Here is a 21,548-nt window from a genome sequence, read left to right as displayed (position 1 = left end):
CTGCAGCAATTCTGACTCTGATTTCTCTAGTATAGGGAACATTCAAAATATTGTAACAAGGAGCTTGGCTAATCCCTACTCCCTAAACAATGATAAAACAATATTTTCAAAGACAACCATGTAAAGACTCTGGAAATGTATCATAGTCATACAACAAATTGAAAAGTGTTTATTCTAGAAAAACTACTAAACCTGCGGTAAGCACAGCTAAAGTTCTAATCAGAACTGTTCTCATCAGCTTCCCATGTCCAGTGCCCTCAGTGCAGTTCTACCAGGGCAGGGAAGTCAGAAACTTTCCTGCTGGAAGTGGCTAACTCAATTTAGAGAGGAGTAGAAAGAAACCCAAACCCAGGGGTAATTTCTTAAGACCAATAGTAAACTCAAAGGCAAATGGAAAAGTTTAATCTCCCAGCTAGTCTGAGGGTGAAACACTCAATGGAGTAAGCAATATACTAGCAAACTAGCAAGAAAATTTAGAGGGAAATCCTGCGAAAGGTAGCCATAGTGAGCCATGGTGATCTCCCACATGTTCTTGGCAGTTCAGAAAGATGTCCACATGTACAAGGTTGCATGCATGCATTCTCCAGAGATCAGAAATAATCAACTCCAGCTTTCAGCAGGTCCCTGGATAAACAGGAGGCTTGTGCACATTCTGTAAAGAGATGCAAGAAAGTAGAAGAAAAAGTAAATGTCAAGTCTGACTTGCAAACTTCCTGATCTTTGAATACACGCCCCAACTCAAACAGAAATCTGTTGGGGAAGGGTAGAAGACTTACAGGCTTGGTATTTAAACACAGCTTACTAACTTATGCTAACACAGGAGTAATCCCTAAGAAAAAATTAAAAAAATAAAAAAATAAAAGAGGTTTAAAAAGAAAAACAAGAATTTAAAAAAATAGTAGAGACATCTGTGGCCACATACTGTCAGATAGCCAGACTATAGAGAATTAGTCAAGGTAAGGCACTAACCACACATTCAAAGAAATAAAGCAACAGCATGGGGAGATCAGAATCAACATAACATCACGTATTTTTCAACAATATAAAAGGAGCCATAAAAAGAAAGAAGAAAGTGTGACTATATGCAGGGCAAAAAGAAGTTACAGAATTGCCTTTGATGTTGCTCAAGTGTTAGACATAGCAAAAAAAACTTCAAAGCTGGAAAAAAATGAACATTAAATATTTCAAAAAATAAAGCCCACATTTAAGAATTAAAGGAAAATATGAAAGCAATGATGCAGCAAATAGAGAATATCAATAAATAGAAAATATTTTTAAAAATAAATAAATAAAAATTCTGGAATTAAAAAATACAATAAATTATTAACAAGATGCAACCTAACCTACCCAAATCAATTATATTTCTATATATTAACAATAAATAATTTTAAAATAAAACTAAGAAAGCAGTTTTATTCGTAAAAGTCTCAAAAAGAATAAAACATAGAAACAAATTTAATTTAAAAAATGCAAGTAAAAACTAAAAAAGATTTCTGAGAATAGTTAAAGATCTAAATAAATGGAGAAAGATTCTAGCAGTTACAAAAACATCAAAAAGTAATAAATAAAAAGGATGAAATTAACAAAAACATAACACCTGTATTCATTTTGCATCTACATAAATACGTGGACATCCTTGTACATGTGGACATTTTTCTGAACTGCAGGAATATGTGGGAGATCATCATGGCTCACTATGGCTACCTTTCGCAGGATTCCCTGGTTTTTCTGCCAATAAATCATTTTTTCTGTATATTTTGCTTTGCTTTGTTTTGTTTTTGCTGGATATCATTTTGGATAAGTGGGGCTCAATGGAAAATGTATACTCTAGTATTATATTTATTTAGCATGTTGTTTTTATCCATCTAAATGGCTGAATTCTTTCTACATTAATTTATTGTTTAATCTGTTCTATAAAGAAAACAGATTGGATCAGATCAGAATATATACAAAATGATATGCATTTTCCCCTTTAATCTGTTAATATATACAACTACATTAATGGATTTTCTAATGTTCAATTATTCCTACATTCCTGGTGAAAACTATGTACATCTAAATTTACTTCCATTCATAAGTAAATTTGGATAACAGCTAGTGAGTGTTGGTTTATTTGTTTGTTTTGTTTTTATTTGTTTCAAGGTTTGTTTGTTTGCTTGCTTGCTTGCTTTTTTGTCAGGTTGTTAAGTTTTTGTGTTATGATATCCTAGCCTCATAATGACTACAATTTTTATTGTCTTTTTTTATATCCTGAAAGTGATCAACACATCAGAGCTTAGGACCTTTGAGGTTAGTTATAACTGCCATCAGGTTCAGTATTTTTTATGGTAAATGGCATACTTAGAGTTTTTTCTTTCTTTGAGTCTTATTGTAGTCATTTATAATTTCAATATAATTTCCATCTCATTTTGACTTCAAATAACTTGAAATAAAGTTATACTTTCTTTTATTCATTTTTACTTTTTACTACATCCATTAGCACCCACTTTTTAAATCCCAGTGTTGTTTATTTGTCCATTATCTTTTTCATCAAACCTACTAGAATTTACTTTTATATTTTATTAATGTTTCTAAAAAAACAATTTGTGACTTATTTGATAATTTTTATTAAAAGGTTTCTCTTAATTTCTACTTTAATAATACAGCCTTCATACTGATTTCCTGTCTACTACACTTTTGGATTCATTTTATGGTTCTTTTACTTGCTTCCTGAGTAAATTCTAGATTATTTATTTTCAACACTTTTTCTCCTCTACAAATACATTTAAAGCTATAAATTTTTCTTTAAATCTCCCTTGGTTTCATAATACCATTATGAACTGTAGATAAGGATAGAGATTGAAGAAAATACATACCAACCCACAAAAATCATAATAGTCAAAACATTGTAATGACATATGACTAACTTCAATGTTACAAGTCACTACACTAATTTGAGGAAGTTTAGAATAAAACAAAGCAAACAGGTATTAGAGAATAAAATAATTGTATTATTCCACAAGAGATTGCACTATTAATCAGTAAAAATAATTACACACTATTTTTCAATTTTGAGGTTACTGAATCCACAATGAACTGGGTAAAACCCAAATGAATTTCTGGTAACGATCCAACAAAACTTACCAAAATCATTAGTAAAATTTCTTCTAAATCAAAATCATGCAGAAGACAAATTTCAAAGGAAAAAATACCTAACATTAATTTTAATTTTTTAGCATATAACATGGTATAATTATTTCCTCCTAGCTTGACAAAACCACTAGTTTCTAACCAACATTTTAGACTAAAAATACTTACTGTTTCTGGCCAGATCTCTTTTAAGAAGAAATTCCCCCTCCTATGCTTTTTTCCGATGATGGCCTAGTCATACTCACAGATCCCCTTTTGCTAACCTTCTTGCCAAAAGCAAAAAATTCACTGGAAACATATTACAAGATGTGCTTTAGACAAATCGCTCTTCCTAAGTAAGAAAATGATGAGGGGGGAAATCACCTACAATTTATTTAAAATAGAAATTCTGAATAAATTTATATGAATGTAATGACATGTCCAATTGGCTACTATTGAAACTAATTTTCTCCTGACCTTCCTGTATTTCCTTCAAAGAAGTCTGATTTACAACTTTAATGATATTAGAATAAACAATGCCAACTTAATAAAATGTTAACAGAAGTTATAAAATAATGTTAACTCCTATTATATCTATAAACATTCAATAGCAAACTAAAGATTTGTATAATAAAATCTCATCTTTTAATATGAACATGTTGCTCTTTCATCATAGGTACAGAAAAAAGGTGGAGAGAGTTAAGTGCCCAGACTGTCCTATATAATTACACAACTGGGTCTTTTCTAAGTCTCATTCATCTATTCAGCAATTATTTAATCTTCCAACTCTGCCCACACAGCCAACTCCTTCCTATCGTTAATTTCCAGAAGGTTTATATATTCTAGCTTTTTTCCTTCCAAGTCATATTCTAAAGCTTATTTTCATTTTTTTCTCTGAGGTCTAATTATTTTACAAAGAGATTCCCCTTCATATGAACTTATGAAGCCAATGCTGTCCCAGATAACCATAGAAGAAGGATACAAGAAGAAATCTTTTTGATCATATTAATCTACATTGCTCTGTTCATTGCCTTTACCTCTCATTGTATTGCCTTCAGAGCCCTCAAAGTCTTAAATAATTATTTTTAAGTGAACCTTTGTGATTTTTCCATGAACTCACCAATGAGTCCATTTAGCTCCCATTTTTAAATACCTATGGGAAACTTCCTGGCACTATCTCCCATGTCCTCGGTCACTGCCTGTCATGTGTCATTACAATCATGGTTATTGACATGAACTGGTTCCACATCCTCCAAAGTACTACAGTATGCCCTGAGCCCCTCAAAGTGCTAAATTCAAATGGAAATTCCTGTCTTTATCACCACTTTTAGATACATCTTTGTTATGTAGCTTAAAGAGTTTTAAGTTATGCTAACCACATTTTAGAATATTGCTGTCTAATAGAACTGCTATGGAAAGATCCTATTCTGTGCTGTCCAGTACAGAATCTAATTTAATTAATGTAATTTAAATTTGGAAAGTACAATCTTCATGTTTAAACTGAAATGAATAACTTTTAGTTTTTATCCACATGTCTATGATTTTCTATGAATCAGATGTGTCCAGCCCACAAATTCCCTCATATCTGAATCCTGAAGACAGACACTGTTCATCCCAAGCTGGAACACCTGACACACTTGCATGTTGACTGCCAAGCTTCATTTACAGAGTCTGGAGAATTCATAACCACAACTTCCTACCCTTCTTTATTCACACTTTCCAGTCTATGATATCTTATACTCTATGCCTAAAGATTCCTGTCTCTTTATTTCTTGTACTATTAGTAAGTATAGCAAAAGATGGAGTGGCCATTGCATAAGACTGGTTTCTTACTACTTCAAGTGCCACTTTTCTGATCATTTCCAACCAGGATAGTTGACACTTCTCAAAGGTGCATGAAGTTTTCCAATGACAAAGTATTTGAATAATAGATTTAGTAATGAATTTCAGCCTTTTTATTTTTCATTCCATTTCATTCAACATGTTGTCCATTTGTTTATAATTTTTATTTCTACTGTTTATACTTCCGGAATTTATTTTTCAGTTGTTCTTAGTTTATATAATAGAGCGTATGCCTTCAGAGTAAGTGCTATTTTATGAGGCACACACTTGTGTAGGTTATCTTCATAGGTAGTATACTTCAGGAACTCTTGAATTTTTTTAGATTTTACTAAGACATTTTTTTAAATAAATATTTTATTTTGAAATAATTTTAGATTTAATGAAAAAGTTCAATTATAAGTGTAGAGCTCCTATATAACTTTACCTCACTTCCCCTAAAATTAACATTTTAAATAACTCTGGTAAATTTCCCAGAACTAAGAAATGAACTTTAGTATGTTATCATTAACTAAAGTGTAGATTTCTCCAGATTTCACTTGTTTTTCCACTAATATCAATTTTCGATTCAAAGTTTCAATCCAACTTAACACACTGTATTTAGTTATCATGTCTCCTTAGTCTTCTCTGATCTGTGACAGCTTCTCAGTCTGTCCGTACTTTCATGACCTTGATAATTTCAAAGAGTACTGGTCAGATATTATGTAGAATTATTTTTCACTTTGGATTTCTCTGATGCTTTTCTCATTAGTTTGGGGTTGTGGTTTTGAGGGAAGAATGCTGCAGAGGCAGCATGCCCTGCTCATGACATTATACCAGGGGCACATTATATAAATATGATTTTTGAGTGGTAATGTTAACCTTGATGATTTCATTAAGCTTGTGTCTGCCAGGTTTTTTTTATGGTAAAGTTACTATTTTACCTCTCTACAGTCTATTCATTGAAAGTAAGACACTAAGTCTAGCTCAATTCAAGGGGAGGGAATCAAGTTCCAACCCAAGGAAGAGGATCTTCTACATAAATTATTTGGAATTCTTGTATAAGGAAGATTTGTCCTGTTCTCCTATTTTTTAAATTTATTCATCATTTATTTATAGTTATGTAAACACATATATATTTATTTTATGCTTTGGGTTTTACTAAGATTTAGAAGACCTGCTAACATATCTTCTGCTAACCATGAAAGGGACTACTTCTGCCTCTGCTTATTCATTTCCCTAACTTTTCCAGTTCCTAACTTTTCCTTTTAAATCAACTCTCCAAGTTGAATAATATTCTAAGTCCTTCTTTCCCCAAAAAGTCACTAAAAGTATATTAATTGAAACAAGACTATATTAGGCTTCCAGGCTCTATATGAATATAACTTGAACAAATTGCACAATTCTGTGAATTTGGCATCCACATCTGTGAAATGAGAACAATTTTATCACTTCTTAGGTGGTGTTATTGGGAGAATTTAATGAGAAGTGTGTAAAAAGAAGCACACAAGAAACAATAAAAATTATTAGCTCCTGGTATCATTAGAACAACCACCACCATTATCATCACATATGATCTCTGTAACAAGGGAAAATAAATGTCTCCATTGTAATGGTGTCTACCTAAATGTGCTAAGAGAATTGAGAGCTGTGAAGACAGTGAAAAATTGGAGGGCTTTGACCCAGGAAAAGATAGAAATGCTGAGAGGTGAAACCAAGCTGGCATTGGAAACAACATTTCCTTCACCTACAGGTGTCTGCCAGTTCCAAACATGTTGCCTGAGACGACACAAGGCTGAGTAGAACCTTCCACAGAATCATGGGCCTAAGGAGACAAAAGATGGAATAAACACCACAGTCTTTAGGTTGAAACCCTAAAACCTCACATTCTAAAGCCCTATACTGTAAGAATATAAGTGAATCCAAAATTTAAAAAATAATACAACCATCATATGGATTTAAACTAGTCTTGAATAATTGCAATTTCTGATTGGGTTAAGGTCAACTGACATTGCCAGCCTCCAACCCTAATAGCAAAGTTGAGCAATGAAAAGGGGAAATAAAATATATAAAATAAATATTCACTCTATTAGATAAATTTATTTAAAATATTAAATTTACTAAAGAAAATAAAATATTTGACAACTGCTGCCATATAAATCAAGGTTAATGGAATTAAAGTTGTAAATCTAAAAATAAAAGTCCTTTCAAAGTGAGAAGCAACAAGTATTTATTTGAGATCAAAAAGTATAGCTATTTGGGAATCACTGATTCACGCAGAAGCCCAAATAGTGTTTTGATTAGGAGACAAAGAAAAGGGAGTGTTTATGAGAAAGGGAAGGGGCAATTACATCAGTAGAAGGAAGGCATTACTATTGGTGCAGATAAGCTAAGATAGAGATGTTAATTCTAAACAATATTTTTTTAATTTTCAGTTCAATAGCAATCAGTTCAAGTAGTCATAATTTTCCCAGTCTGACGTATTTCATTCAGCATAATACCTTCTAGGTGCACCCATGCTGTTGCAAATGGTAAGATTTCATTTTTTATGGCTGAGTAATATTCCATTATATGTACCATCATTTCTTCGTACAATTGTGTATTGATGAGTACGTAGGTTGCTTCCGTATCTTGGCTGCAGTGAACGTAGGAGTGTGTGGATCTTTACAAAAAATGTCTTGGTTTTCTTTGGATAAATACCCAGAAGTGCAATTGCTGGGTCATGAAAAAGTTCTATTTTTAATTTTTGAGAAATTTCCAAACTGTTTTCCATATTGGCTGTATCAATTTATAATCTCACTAACAATATATGAGGATTCTCTTTTTCCGAAACCTCACCAACACTTGTTTTTTGATTTATTGATGATAGCCATTCTAACAAGTGTGAGGTAATATCTCATTGTGGCTTTAATTTGCATTTCTCTGATTATTAGTGACCTCGAGCATCTTTTCAATATGTCTATTGGCCACCTGGATTTCCTTTTTGAGAAATACCTATTCAGGTCTTCTGACATTTTTAAATTGGATTGTTTGTTTTTCTGGTGTTGAGATGTATGAGTTCTTTATAAATTTTGGATTTTAACCTTTTATCTAATGTATCATTGGCAAATGTCTTCTCCCATGTAGTAGGTTCTCTTCTCTTTTTGTTGATAGTTTCTTTAGCTGTGCAAAAACATTTTAGTTTGATTTTATCCCATTTGTTTTTCTTTTGTTTCCTTTGCCTAAGGAGATATATCAGAAAAATAATTATTAATAGCAGTATCAGAGAATTTGCTGCCTATGTTTTCCTCTGGAAGTTTTATGGTTTCGGATCTTACATTTGTCTTTAATTCATTTTGAGTCTATTCTTGTATAAAGTGGTCCGGTGGTTTTGTTTTGTTTTGTTTTGTTTTGTTTTGTTTTGTTTTTGCATGTATTCATCTAGTTTTTCCAACATCATTTGTTGAAGAGACCATTGTACCCCATTGTATATTCTTACCTCCTTTGTCATATGTCAAATGACCATATAGACAAGGATTAATTTATAGGCTTTCTATTCTGTTCCATTCATCTATTTATCTCTAGTTATCTATCATCTATGTATCTATCTAGCTATCTATCAATCATCTATCTATCTATCTATCTATCTATCTATCTATCTATCAATCTATCTATCTATCATCTATCACCTATCTATCTGTTTTTATGCCAGTTCCATGCTGTTTTGATTCCTATAGCCTTGCAGTTTGATATCAGGTAGTCTGATACTGCCTACTTTGTTATTCTTTCCCCAGATTGCCGTGGCTATCCAGGATTTCTTACGATTCCATATAAATTTTAGAATTATTTGTTCTACCTCTCTAAAAAATCTCATTGGTATTTAATAGAGATCGCATTGAAGTGACAGATTGCTTTGGGTAGTATGGCCACTTTATTTTATTTATTTTTTTTATATTATATTATGGTAACATTGGTTAACAAAATCTAGTAAGTTTCAGGTGTACAATTTAACAATAAGGCATATGTGTGTGTGTGTGTGTGTGTGTTGTATGTTCTCTGCCCATAGTTAGATTTCTTTTTGTCACCACATATTTGATCCCTTTTACCCTATCTACCACCCCTCCTCCCCCCTTCTCCCCTACCCTCTGGTAACCACTAGAACCACTAGTCTATGTTCTTATCCATGAGTCTTTATTTGTCCTCTTTTTTTTTTTTTGTCACTTTTAGGTTTATATCCCACATATAAGTGATATCATGTGGTGTCTGACTTTTTCTGTCTGGCTTATTTCATTTAGCATGATTATCTCGAGGTCCATCCAGGTTGTCACAAATGGCAGTATTTCATCTCTCCTTATGCCTGAGTAATATTGCATTGTAGTACCATAGCTTCTTTAGCCAATCGTCTGTTGTAGGACACTCCAGTTGCTCTCATGTCCTGGCCACCATGAATAATGCTGCTATGAACATCGATGTGCAAATATCTTTTCAGATATGTTTTCGAATCTTTGGGGTAAATACTCAGTAGAGGGATTGCTGGATCATATGGTAGATCAAGTCAGTTTTTCAAGAAACTCCATACTGTTTTCCATTGTGGCTGTACCAATTTGCAGTCCCACAAACAGTGTGTGAGTGTTCCTTTTTCTCTGCATCCTCTCCAACACTTGTTATTACTTGTCCTGTATAAAATGCCACTGACTTCTAAATATTGATTTTGCATCCTGCTACTTTACTGAATTCATTGATCAGATCTAAAAGATTTTTGTGGAATCTTTAGGATTCTCTCTATATAGTATCATGTCATTGACAAATAACAAGAGTTTTACTTCTTCCTTTCCAATTCAGATCATTTTTTATCTCTTTCTTGTCTTATTATTGTGGCTAAGATCTCCAATACACTGTTGAAGAGGAGTAGTAAAGCAGGCATCTTTGTCTTGTTCCTAATCTTAAGGAAAATGCTTTTAGCCTTTCCCCGTTGAGTATAATGTTAGCTGTAGGTTTCTCATATGTAGCCTTTAACATGTTACGGTATGTTCCCTCTATTCTCACTTTGCTGAGAGTTTTTCTCATAAATGGATGCTGGATTTTGTCAAATGCTATTTCTGCATCTATTGAAATAATCATATGATTTTTATCTTTCAATTAGTTAATGTCATGTATCACATTATTGATTTTCCGACATTAAACTAACCTTGCATCCCAGGAATAAACCCAACTTGATCATGGTGTATGATATTTTTAATATATTTCTGAATTCAGTTTGCTAATATTTTGTTGAGGATTTTTGCATTAGTGTTTTTCAGGGATATTGGCCTATAGTTTTGCGGGGGTTTTTTGTTCTTTCATTTTGTTTTGTTTTGCTTTTTGTAATATCTTTGGACCATTTTGGAATCAGGGTTATAGTAGCCTTGTAGAATGGAGTTCTCCTGTCCTCCTCTTCAATTTTTTGAAATAGTTTGAGAAGACTAGGTGTAAATTCTCCTTTGAATGGTTGTTAAATTTCACCTGTGAAGGCATCAAGTTCAGGAGTTTTGTTTCTAGGGAGTTTTTTGATTACTGATTAAATTTCATAGGTAGTAATCAGACTGTTCGCATTTTCTGTTTCTCCTTGATCAGTTCTGGAAGGTAGTATATTTCTAGGAATGGATCTATTTCTTCCAAATTGTCCAATTTCTTGGCATATAATTGCTTGTAGTACTTTCTCATAATCCTTAATATTTCCGTAGAGTCTATAGTTACTACTCTTTTATTTCAAATTTTATTTACTTAGTTCTTTTTTTTAAGAAATTTGCTTTTATTTCCGCCTTTATGAAATATAATAGACAATTAGTTGCTTGTATTTACATTGTACAATTCAATGAGCTTTTTTTAAAATTATAGTTGGCATATAAAAATATACCAATTTCAAATGTATAGCATAGTGATCAGAGACCCACATAACTCATAAAGTGATCATCCCACTGAATATAATACCTCTTTATCCCCTTAGATATTTATTACATTATTAATCATCTTCACCTTGCTACACTCTACATCGCCATGTGTTTTCTGCAACTATCCATTTGTACCTCTTAATCCTTTTGCCTATTTTTTTGCTATCCTCCTAAGCTCCCTCCATCTAGTATTCTTCTAAATAATCTCTGCATCTATGAGTTTATTACTGCCTTTGTTGTTGTTGATGTTGTTCTTTAGATTCTACATGTATGTGAAATCATGAAATATTTGCCTTTCTATCTGACCCATTTCATTCAGCACAATACCCTCTAGGTCCACAAAGGCAATGTCCTTTTCCATCCCCTTCCGATTAGTCTGTGTGTGTCTTTTAATCTGAAGTGAGTCTCTTGCAGACAGCATATGTAAGGATCTTGTTTTTTTAATCTATTCAGCCACTCTATCTTTTGGCTGAAACACTTAATTCTTTTCCATTTGAGATACTTGTTGATAAGAAGATATTTATTACCATTCTTTATTCCTGTTTTTCATACATGTTCTTTTTACTTAAAGAAGTCCCTTCAACATTTCCCATAATACTGGCATGGTATTGATAAATTCCCTTAGCTAATTTTTGTCTGGGACACTCTTTATCTGTACCTCGACTCTAAATGATAGCTTTGCTGGATAAAGTATTCTTGGTTGTAGATCCTGGGTTTTCATCACATCACACATTTGGTGCCAAGCCCTTCTGTCCTGTATGGTTTCTTTTGAGAAATCAGCTGCCAGTCTTAGGGGTGCTCCCTTGTAGGTAAGTAACTGGTTTTCTCTTGCTGCTTTTAAGATTCTCTCTTTTTATTTAACCTTTGGCATTTTAAATATGATGCATCTTATGTGGGCCTCTTTGGGTTTCTGGTTTTGGGGACTCTCTGAGCTTCCTGGGGTTTTATGTCTATTTTCTTCACCAGGTGAGGGAAATTTTCCATCATTACTTCTTGAAATAGCTCTTCAACATCTTCCCCCCACCTCAGCCCCATTATCCCTATAACATGGATATTTTTACATTTAATAGTGTCCTATAGGCTCCTTCAATTATTGTTATAGTCTTGGCTTCTTTTTTCTTGTCATTCTGATTGGATGGCCTTAGCTTTCCCATCCTCTATATAGAAAATTTGATCCTCTTCTTTATTCACTCTATTTATTTCATTTAAAATACTTTTCACCTCAGATAATATGTTCTTCATTTATGATTGGTTCCCTTTTATAATTTCCATTTTCATTTTTATGTTTTATTTTATCTCTTTGTTAAGTTCCCATTGAATTTATCTACACTTTCCGTAAGTTCATTGAGCATCTTTATGACCAGTGTTTTGAACTCTGCATCTGTTAGATTGCTTGACTCCATTATTTCTGGATCTCGTTCTGTTCTCTGCATCTTTTGGGCTTCCCATTTGAGTTGCCTTTCTGTGTCTGTTTCTATGTACTAAGCAAAACTCTTAAATCTCCTGGTCTTATTAGTGCGGCTTTGTGTGGTAGGTTTCCAGTGGCACAGTCCTGAGAGGAGTTCACCTGCAGGCCAAATTTAGCCCCAGCCTGTGCCCCTCCAGGGTCGCCTGTTAAGATTCAGCAAGCAATCCCCAGATGCTGTGCTTACAGTTGCCTCAAAAAGCCACTACAGAAACTGAGGCCATCTGCCACCAGTGAGAGTCTAGGCACTGCTCAGCAAGGGGCAATTCACTAAGTGAGGACACACCTGGATATGGCTTGGGTGTGGCTGCGAGTTGAGAGAGATGGAGTTTCAAGGAATCCTCTGGGCAGAGCGACCTCTGTTATCCAGTTTGATGACATCTCGGCTATGGTGGCGCTTCAACAACGTACTGGGAGAGGGGAGGGTCCAACAGAGGAATAATGAACATCTACAGCACATCTGTATAGTGTGAGTCTTGCCTCGGCCCTCACTCTGTCAACTCAGAGTTCCCCTGTAAGTCCCTGGTGCCCCCTGCATAACTGAGTTTGAGGAGGTGGAGGTTCAAGGAATCTTCTGGGCAGAGTGACCTCTGTTATCCAATTTGATGACTAGCTATGGTGGTGCTGTGACAGTGCACTTGTAGTAGGGAACGCCTAACAGAATAACAATGAATACCTCCGGCCCATCTGTACATAGTGAGTCTTGCCTCGGCCCACACTCTGATAACTCAGTGTCCCCTTGTAAGTCCCTGGTGCCCCCTGCATAACTAACTGCTACAGGGGCTAAGAGAGGGCAGGTCTGTCACCGTGAAAGTCCACTCACAGACATGGCTCCTTTAAGAGGCATCTGCAGCTGCTGGCTTCCACTTTCGCTGCTATGGCCTCTGTCTCACTCAGCTGCTCAGGATGGGGCAGCTTCATGTATTTTCCCCATCCTACCTCCTCCCATTGAATATTGATTTCTTATTTCTCTCCCTAGTTGTTTGGCTTGCTCATCTAGATCCCAGGTGATTTTCCTTGCTGTTTGCCACTGGTTTCTGTCACAACTTTGTTTTGGTGACCAGAGGGATGAACAGAGCTGCTATCACCTATGCCATTTTTTTCCTTGAGATAAATATTTTGCATTTTTATTATTAGCATGAGTGTATATTCTTTTTTAAATTAGTTTCAGTATATAGTACATTGGTTAGACATTTATATAGTTTATGAAATGATTCCCTAGATTACTCTATCACCCATCTGGTTCTACACATAGCCAGTATAATACTAGTGACTACACTCCCCATGCTCTATTCAACATCCCTGTGACTATTTTTTAATGACTAATTTGTACTTCTTCAACCCTTTGCCTTTTTCTCCTAGTCTGTCAACTACCCTCTCCTCTGGCAGTCACCAGATTATCTTCTATTTCTGTGAGTTTGTTTTTATTTATTTGTTCCTTTTGTTCTTTAGATCTTGCATATGAGTGAAATCATATGGTATTTATCTTTCTCTGTCTAACTTATTTCACTCAGCAGAATAACCTCTACGTTTATCCATTGCCAGTGAAAATAGTAGGATTTTATTTTATTTTATTTTTTTATGTCAACCGTTATTTTTTACATGTGTTTTTAAGGCTAAATATTTCCTTTAAGCATGGGTTTCACTGTATATCAGAAATTTTGGTATACTGCTTGCCTTTGTAGGTTAGATATACTTTCTAATGACCATTTGACACATTAGTTATCAGAATTTGTATTTCTGAATTTCCAGATATGAGAGATCTTTCAGCATTGATTTTTAGCTGAATTCCACTTGTCCAAAAACATTTTGTATGGTTTTATTTTTATTATTTTTGTGTTAATTTATTTAATTTCAGTTGACATAGAATAGTATATTAGATTCAGGTGGGCAACACAATGATTAGACATTTATATAACTTAAAAAGTGATCACCCTGATAAGTCTAGAACCCATTTCATACCTATATAGTTTTAAACTTTTGAAATTTATTCATGTTGCTTCATGGATAAACATCTCATTATTTTTTAAAGCTTTATTAAGATATAATTGATATACAAAAAAATTGTGCACATTCAATGTATACATCTTGATGAGTTTGGAGATAATCATATATCCATGATACTATCACTACAATCAAGGTACTAAACATATCTATTGCCTCCAAATAGTTCCTTGTGTTTCTCTCTCTCTCTCTCTGTTTTATAGGAACACATGACATGAGATCTAGCCTCCTAGCATATTTTAGAGGGCACAATACCATATTTCTAACTATAAGTACTATGTACAGCAGATCTCTAGAACTTATTCATCTTTTATAACAGAAACTTTATATTCAATAAAAAACGATTCTCTATTTCCCCCACCTCTGGCCTCTGCTTCTGTGAATTTGCGTCCTATATAGGAAGAGAAGCTTCTATTTCCTGCTACTATGAATTCGACTATCCAACATATTTTATAAGTATAATTATGCAGTATTTTTCTTTCTATGACTAGCTTTTTAACTTAGCATAATGTCTTTTAGGTTCATCCGTGTCACGAATTGCAGGATTTCTTTTTTTAAAGGCTGAATAATATTCTATTGTAGGAACATACCATTTTCTTTATTCATTCATCTGAATAATGTTTCACGTGTACTTAAAAAGAATATATATTTTTCTGTTGCTAATGTTTTGGATTATAAACCTATCAATTAAGTCTTTCCATCATTTTGTTTAAATCTTATACATACTTGCTGATTTTCTTTTTTATATATTTTATATATTTTAAAAATCTTGGTGCAGTCAAGGTGGAGGGCTAGACAAAAGTGGGGTTTGCCTCTTCCCGTGACCACATTAAAATTGCAACCAAAATATAAAGCAATTAACTTGGAGAACCACCTGAAGTCTAGCTGATCGTAACACATACACCTGGGTATATAAAGAAAAAGCCACATTGAGACTGGTAAGAGGGGACAGAGATGCAAAATGAACTTTTCTTCCACCTGTACATGGAGGTTGATCACTGGGAGAAAGTGTGGTTGCAGATGTCCCCATAAAAAAGTTAGGAGCCCTAGCCTCAGACTGGGACTCCCCAGCTCAGGATACCAGTCTCAGGAAGAGATGTTCCCACAGCATCTGACTATTACAATCAATGGGGATTCTGGCTCTCTGGATGTGATAGTAGGAACCAGAAAACCATATAGTCCCCTTAAAGGGTCTGAACACAGACCCAGTCACATGCACACTCTCATCCCAGCCTCTGGCAGAAGGTCAGCAGCTTAGGAAGCTCAAAAGACATATGGGGAAAAACTGAGTTGTGTGGTGCCAGAGTGGGAACTGGAGGGACAGCTGCCATTGTTTCTTTGTTGGGTGTCCCTGCAGGGCAGTCTACAGAAGGGCACCATATTGTTTGTGTTGACCTTTCCCCACACAGCCAATTCTGAAGCTACATTGGCCCAGCGAGATTGGCTTGTTTCACACATTGTTTCCTTGAGACTTTGCCCCACCCAACTCACAAATTACCCCTGGCAAGTCAGTTACAGGCAGCCAATCCCAGCCTGTGTTTTCCTTGGCCAACACATATGACAACAAACAACAGCCCTCAGCTGATGCAGCCCATACATGGTTCACACATTTCAGGAAAGACCAAGCTACAGTAACTCTTAAGTAGATCGCAGGGTCCGTGGGCCTGAGTCTGGCAGTGGCTGGCCTTGTTGCAATCTGAGACTTTTGTAGAAAGCCACAGATTCAGCACTGGCATAAAACCTGAATCTGCATTGGTTGGGTGAAATCTGCTCATTTAACTGCAGTAACTCCTTGAGTTCCTGCCTTACTCAGCTTGCATACCACACCAAGCCTATTTTAGCTGTGGAATTTTATGGGAAGCTGGCAGACATCCAGCTTGTTTCCCTTGTCATTTTGCTAAGCCATCCCAGGCCTGGTACTAAGGGTCATTGGCCTTGGCTCTCAGTGTGTCTCACCATTTGCCTCCAGATTTAACATAGGCAGCAACCATCTGTGGATTGCTTTGTAGCTCCTACCAGGGACTCTTGAGCGATCAGAAGGTGACTGACCTTGGCTTACATGAAAACACCTCCCAAGGGGTCACAGAGCCAACATACCCAGAGGTTGGCATCAGACCACAATAGAGAAACACATGATTAGCCCCATAAATGTCACACATAAAGAGTGGTCTCAGCAGGTATGAGAGGCTGCTGGGGCAAAATTCACTCCAAGGAGTCAGCCCCCATACAGCAGCTCATACTCTGTGGGTGGGGCCAATCCCCACAGCCAGTCAGCCTGAGAGTCAATCCCATCCACTGACATATTAACAGCAACCAAGGCTTAGCTACAACAGAAGCACACCCATATCAGAAACATACACAGCCCCCAGCACAAGTGATCAGGGAGACTCTGCCACTGGGCCACACAGGAAACCTATTACATGAGGCCACTTGGCCAAGGCTGGGAGATGTAACAAATCTTCCTAATGTATAGAAATTAACACAGAGTGGCAATTATAAAGAGAAAAGAAAGAAACATGCCACAATAAAACAACAGAAAAAACTCCAGGAAAAAAAAACTAAACTAAATTGAGACGAGCAACCTATCAGACACAGAATGCAAAACAATAGTTATAAAAATGCTCAATGAACTTAGGGAAAGAATAGATGATCTCAGTGAGAACTTTAACGGAGAGATAGTAAACATGAAAAAGGACATAGAAACCATTAAAAAAATAATAAGAAATAAAGACTACAATAACTGAAATGATGAATACACTGGAAGGAATCAACATAGATCAGATGAAGCAGAAGACTGAATCAGTGAGTTGGAAGACATTGTAGCAGAAGGCACTTAATCAGCATTGCAACAATAAAAAAGGATTTTTAAAAATGAGGAAAGTTTAAGAGACCTCTGGGACAATCAAACATACCAACATTCACATCACAGGGTTACCAGAAAGAGAAGAGAGAGTAGAAAATTTAAAACTATTTCAAGAATAACAATGGAAAATTTTCCTAACCTGGCAAAGGAAGTAAACATACAATCTCAGAAAGTACAGAGAATACCAAACAAGATCAATCCTAAAAAAGCCCACACCAAGATGCATCATAATTAAAATGCCAAAGGTTAAAGAAAAGAATCTTAAAAGCAGCAAGAGAAAAACAGTTATTTACCTACATGGGAGCTCCCATAAGATTGTCAGCTAGCTTCTCAAGAAAAACTTTGCATACCAGAAGAGATTGGCCTGAATGATCCAAGTGATGAAAATCCAGGACCTACGACCAAAATTAATCTACCCAGCAAGGCTATTGATTAAGATGAAAAGTGAGATAAAGAGCTTCCCAGACAGGGAAAAGCTAAAGGAATTTATCACCACAAGCCAGTATTACAAGAAATGTTAAGGGAACTTCTGCAAAAAAAGGGCAAAACTCCCCATAAATATGAATAATAAAATGGTGATAACTCTCTACTTATCAATGATCACTTTAAATATAAATGGATTAAATGCTTCAATCAAAAGTCATAGGGTAGTCTGCAGCCATGCTACCCTGAACAAGACTGATCCCATCTGATCTCGAAAGCTAAGCAGGGTTGGGGCTGGTTAGTACTTGGATGGGACACCACCTAGGAAGACCAGGTACCGTAGGCATAAAAAAATAAAAAACATAAGGGATTGTAAGGTGACAAGTTCCTTGCAATCTGTGAGGTCAACCAAGTGTTGCCTTGCTTTAAAAAAAAAGTCAAGGGTAGTTGAATGGATAAGAAAATAAGACTCAGACATATGCTGTCTACAAAAACCAACTTCAGTTCAAATGACACACACAAATTGAAAGTAAAGGATTAGAAAAGGATATTTCATGAAAATGGAAATTAAAAAACTGGGGTAACATATCAGACAAAATAGATTTTAAAACAAAGGCTATTATAAGAGAAAATAAAGAGCATTACATAATACTTAAGGGATCAACACAACAGGAGGATATAACCCTAGTAAACATATGCACACCCAACATAGGGGCAGAAATACAGGCCTACCTCAAGAAATGAAAAAAATCTCAAATGGACAATTTAATCTTATACTTAAAAGAACTAGAAAAAGAATATCAAACAAAACTCATCGTAAGTAGAGGGAAGAACTTAATAAATCAGAATAAAAATTAATAGAGTCCAGTAAAACAATACAAAAGATCAATGAAATCAAGAGCTTGTTATTTCAAAAGATAAACAATTAACCAGACTCCTCAATAAGAAAAGAGAGAGGATCTGAGGAGAAAAAAATAATGACATACATGATAGAGGCTCTGTTCATCCCTCTGGCCACCAAAACAAAGTTGTGACAGAAACCAGTGGCAAATAGCAAGGAAAATCACCTGGGATCTAGATGAGCAAGCAGTATACCAAAATTTCTGATATACAGTGAAACCCATGCTTAAAGGAAATATTTAGCCTTAAAAACACATGTACAAAATAACGGTTGACATAAAAAAAATAAAATAAAATCCTACTATTTTCACTGGCAATGGATAAACGTAGAGGTTATTCTGCTGAGTGAAATAAGTTAGACAGAGAAAGATAAATACCATATGATTTCACTTATATGCTAGATCTAAAGAACAAAAGGAACAAACTAAATAAAAACAAACTCACAGAAATAGAAGATAATCTGGTGACTGCCAGAGGAGAGGGTAGTTGACAGACTAGGAGAAAAAGGCAAAGGGTTGAAGAAGTACAAATTAGTCATTAAAAAATAGTCACAGGGATGTTGAATAGAGCATGGGGAGTATAGTCACTAGTATTATACTGGCTATGTGTAGAACCAGATGGGTGATAGAGTAATCTAGGGAATCATTTCATAAACTATATAAATGTCTAACCAATGTACTATATACTGAAACTAATTTAAAAAAGAATATACACTCATGCTAATAATAAAAATGCAAAATATTTATCTCAAGGAAAAAAATGGCATAGGTGATAGCAGCTCTGTTCATCCCTCTGGTCATCAAAACAAAGTTGTGACAGAAACCAGTGGCAAACAGCAAGGAAAATCACCTGGGATCTAGATGAGCAAGCCAAACAACTAGGGAGAGAAATAAGAAATCAATATTCAATGGGAGGAGGTAGGATGGGGAAAATACATGAAGCTGCCCCCTCCTGAGCAGCTGAGTGAGACAGAGGCCATAGCAGCGAAAGTGGAAGCCAGCAGCTGCAGATGCCTCTTAAAGGAGCCATGTCTGTGAGTGGACTTTCACGGTGACGGACCTGCCCTCTCTTAGCCCCTGTAGCAGTTAGTTATGCAGGGGGCACCAGGGACTTACAAGGGGACACTGAGTTATCAGAGTGTGGGCCGAGGCAAGACTCACTATGTACAGATGGGCCGGAGGTATTCATTGTTATTCTGTTAGGCGTTCCCTACTACAAGTGCACTGTCACAGCACCACCATAGCTAGTCATCAAATTGGATAACAGAGGTCGCTCTGCCCAGAAGATTCCTTGAACCTCCACCTCCTCAAACTCAGTTATGCAGGGGGCACCAGGGACTTACAGGGGAACTCTGAGTTGACAGAGTGAGGGCCGAGGCAAGACTCACACTATACAGATGTGCTGTAGATATTCATTATTCCTCTGTTGGACCCTCCCCTCTCCCAGTACGTTGTTGAAGCGCCACCATAGCCGAGACATCATCAAACTGGATAACAGAGGTCGCTCTGCCCAGAGGATTCCTTGAAACTCCATCTCTCTCAACTCGCAGCCACACCCAAGCCATATCCAGGTGTGTCCTCACTTAGCGAATTGCCCCTTGCTGAGCAGTGCCTAGACTCTCACTGGTGGCAGATGGCCTCAGTTTCTGTAGTGGCTTTTTGAGGCAACTGTAAGCACAGCATCTGGGGATTGCTTGCTGAATCTTAACAGGCGACCCTGGAGGGGCACAGGCTGGGGCTAAATTTGGCCTGCAGGTGAACTCCTCTCAGGACTGTGCCACTGGAAACCTACCACACAAAGCCGCACTAATAAGACCAGGAGATTTAAGAGTTTTGCTTAGTACATAGAAACAGACACAGAAAGGCAGCCCAAATGGGAAGCCCAAAAGATGCAGAGAACAGAACGAGATCCAGAAATAATGGAGTCAAGCAATCTAACAGATGCAGAGTTCAAAACACTGGTCATAAAGATGCTCAATGAACTTACGGAAAGTGTAGATAAATTCAATGGGAACTTAACAAAGAGATAAAATAAAACATAAAAATGAAAATGGAAATTATAAAAGGGAACCAATCATAAATGAAGAACATATTATCTGAGGTGAAAAGTATTTTAAATGAAATAAATAGAGTGAATAAAGAAGAGGATCAAATTTTCTATATAGAGGATGGGAAAGCTAAGGCCATCCAATCAGAATGACAAGAAAAAAGAAGCCAAGACTATAACAATAATTGAAGGAGCCTATAGGACACTATTAAATGTAAAAATATCCATGTTATAGGGATAATGGGGCTGAGGTGGGGGGAAGATGTTGAAGAGCTATTTCAAGAAGTAATGATGGAAAATTTCCCTCACCTGGTGAAGAAAATAGACATAAAACCCCAGGAAGCTCAGAGAGTCCCCAAAACCAGAAACCCAAAGAGGCCCACATAAGATGCATCATATTTAAAATGCCAAAGGTTAAATAAAAAGAGAGAATCTTAAAAGCAGCAAGAGAAAACCAGTTACTTACCTACAAGGGAGCACCCCTAAGACTGGCAGCTGATTTCTCAAAAGAAACCATACAGGACAGAAGGGCTTGGCACCAAATGTGTGATGTGATGAAAACCCAGGATCTACAACCAAGAATACTTTATCCAGCAAAGCTATCATTTAGAGTCGAGGTACAGATAAAGAGTGTCCCAGACAAAAATAAGCTAAGGGAATTTATCAATACCATGCCAGTATTATGGGAAATGTTGAAGGGACTTCTTTAAGTAAAAAGAACATGTATGAAAAACAGGAATAAAGAATGGTAATAAATATCTTCTTATCAACAAGTATCTCAAATGGAAAAGAATTAAGTGTTTCAGCCAAAAGATAGAGTGGCTGAATAGATTAAAAAAACAAGATCCTTACATATGCTGTCTGCAAGAGACTCACTTCAGATTAAAAGACACACACAGACTAATCGGAAGGGGATGGAAAAGGACATTGCCTTTGTGGACCTAGAGGGTATTGTGCTGAATGAAATGGGTCAGATAGAAAGGCAAATATTTCATGATTTCACATACATGTA

General features: G+C 35.8%; 1 protein-coding gene and 1 pseudogene across 1 annotated transcript in view; one reads left to right on the top strand and one right to left on the bottom strand.

Annotated features, from left to right (window-relative positions):
• Positions 1-202: 202 nt before the first annotated feature.
• The window catches only part of CD1A (CD1a molecule), a 108,979-nt gene continuing 87,633 nt past the window's right edge, over positions 203-21,548 (bottom strand). The window contains exon 8 of the mRNA XM_039852096.1: positions 203-652. Coding sequence (XP_039708030.1) covers positions 591-652 — 62 coding nt within the window. The 3' untranslated portion in view covers positions 203-590. The remainder of the gene's footprint in view (positions 653-21,548) is intronic.
• Positions 17,818-17,936, top strand: LOC120594070 (uncharacterized; annotated as a pseudogene).

The sequence above is a fragment of the Pteropus medius genome, unplaced genomic scaffold (assembly GCF_902729225.1).
Source record: "Pteropus medius unplaced genomic scaffold, Ma_sr-lr_union100, whole genome shotgun sequence".
NCBI classification, from domain to species: domain Eukaryota; kingdom Metazoa; phylum Chordata; class Mammalia; order Chiroptera; family Pteropodidae; genus Pteropus; species Pteropus medius.
Note: the sequence above shows the minus strand (reverse complement) of the source record. Positions and strands in the feature narration are given on the sequence as shown.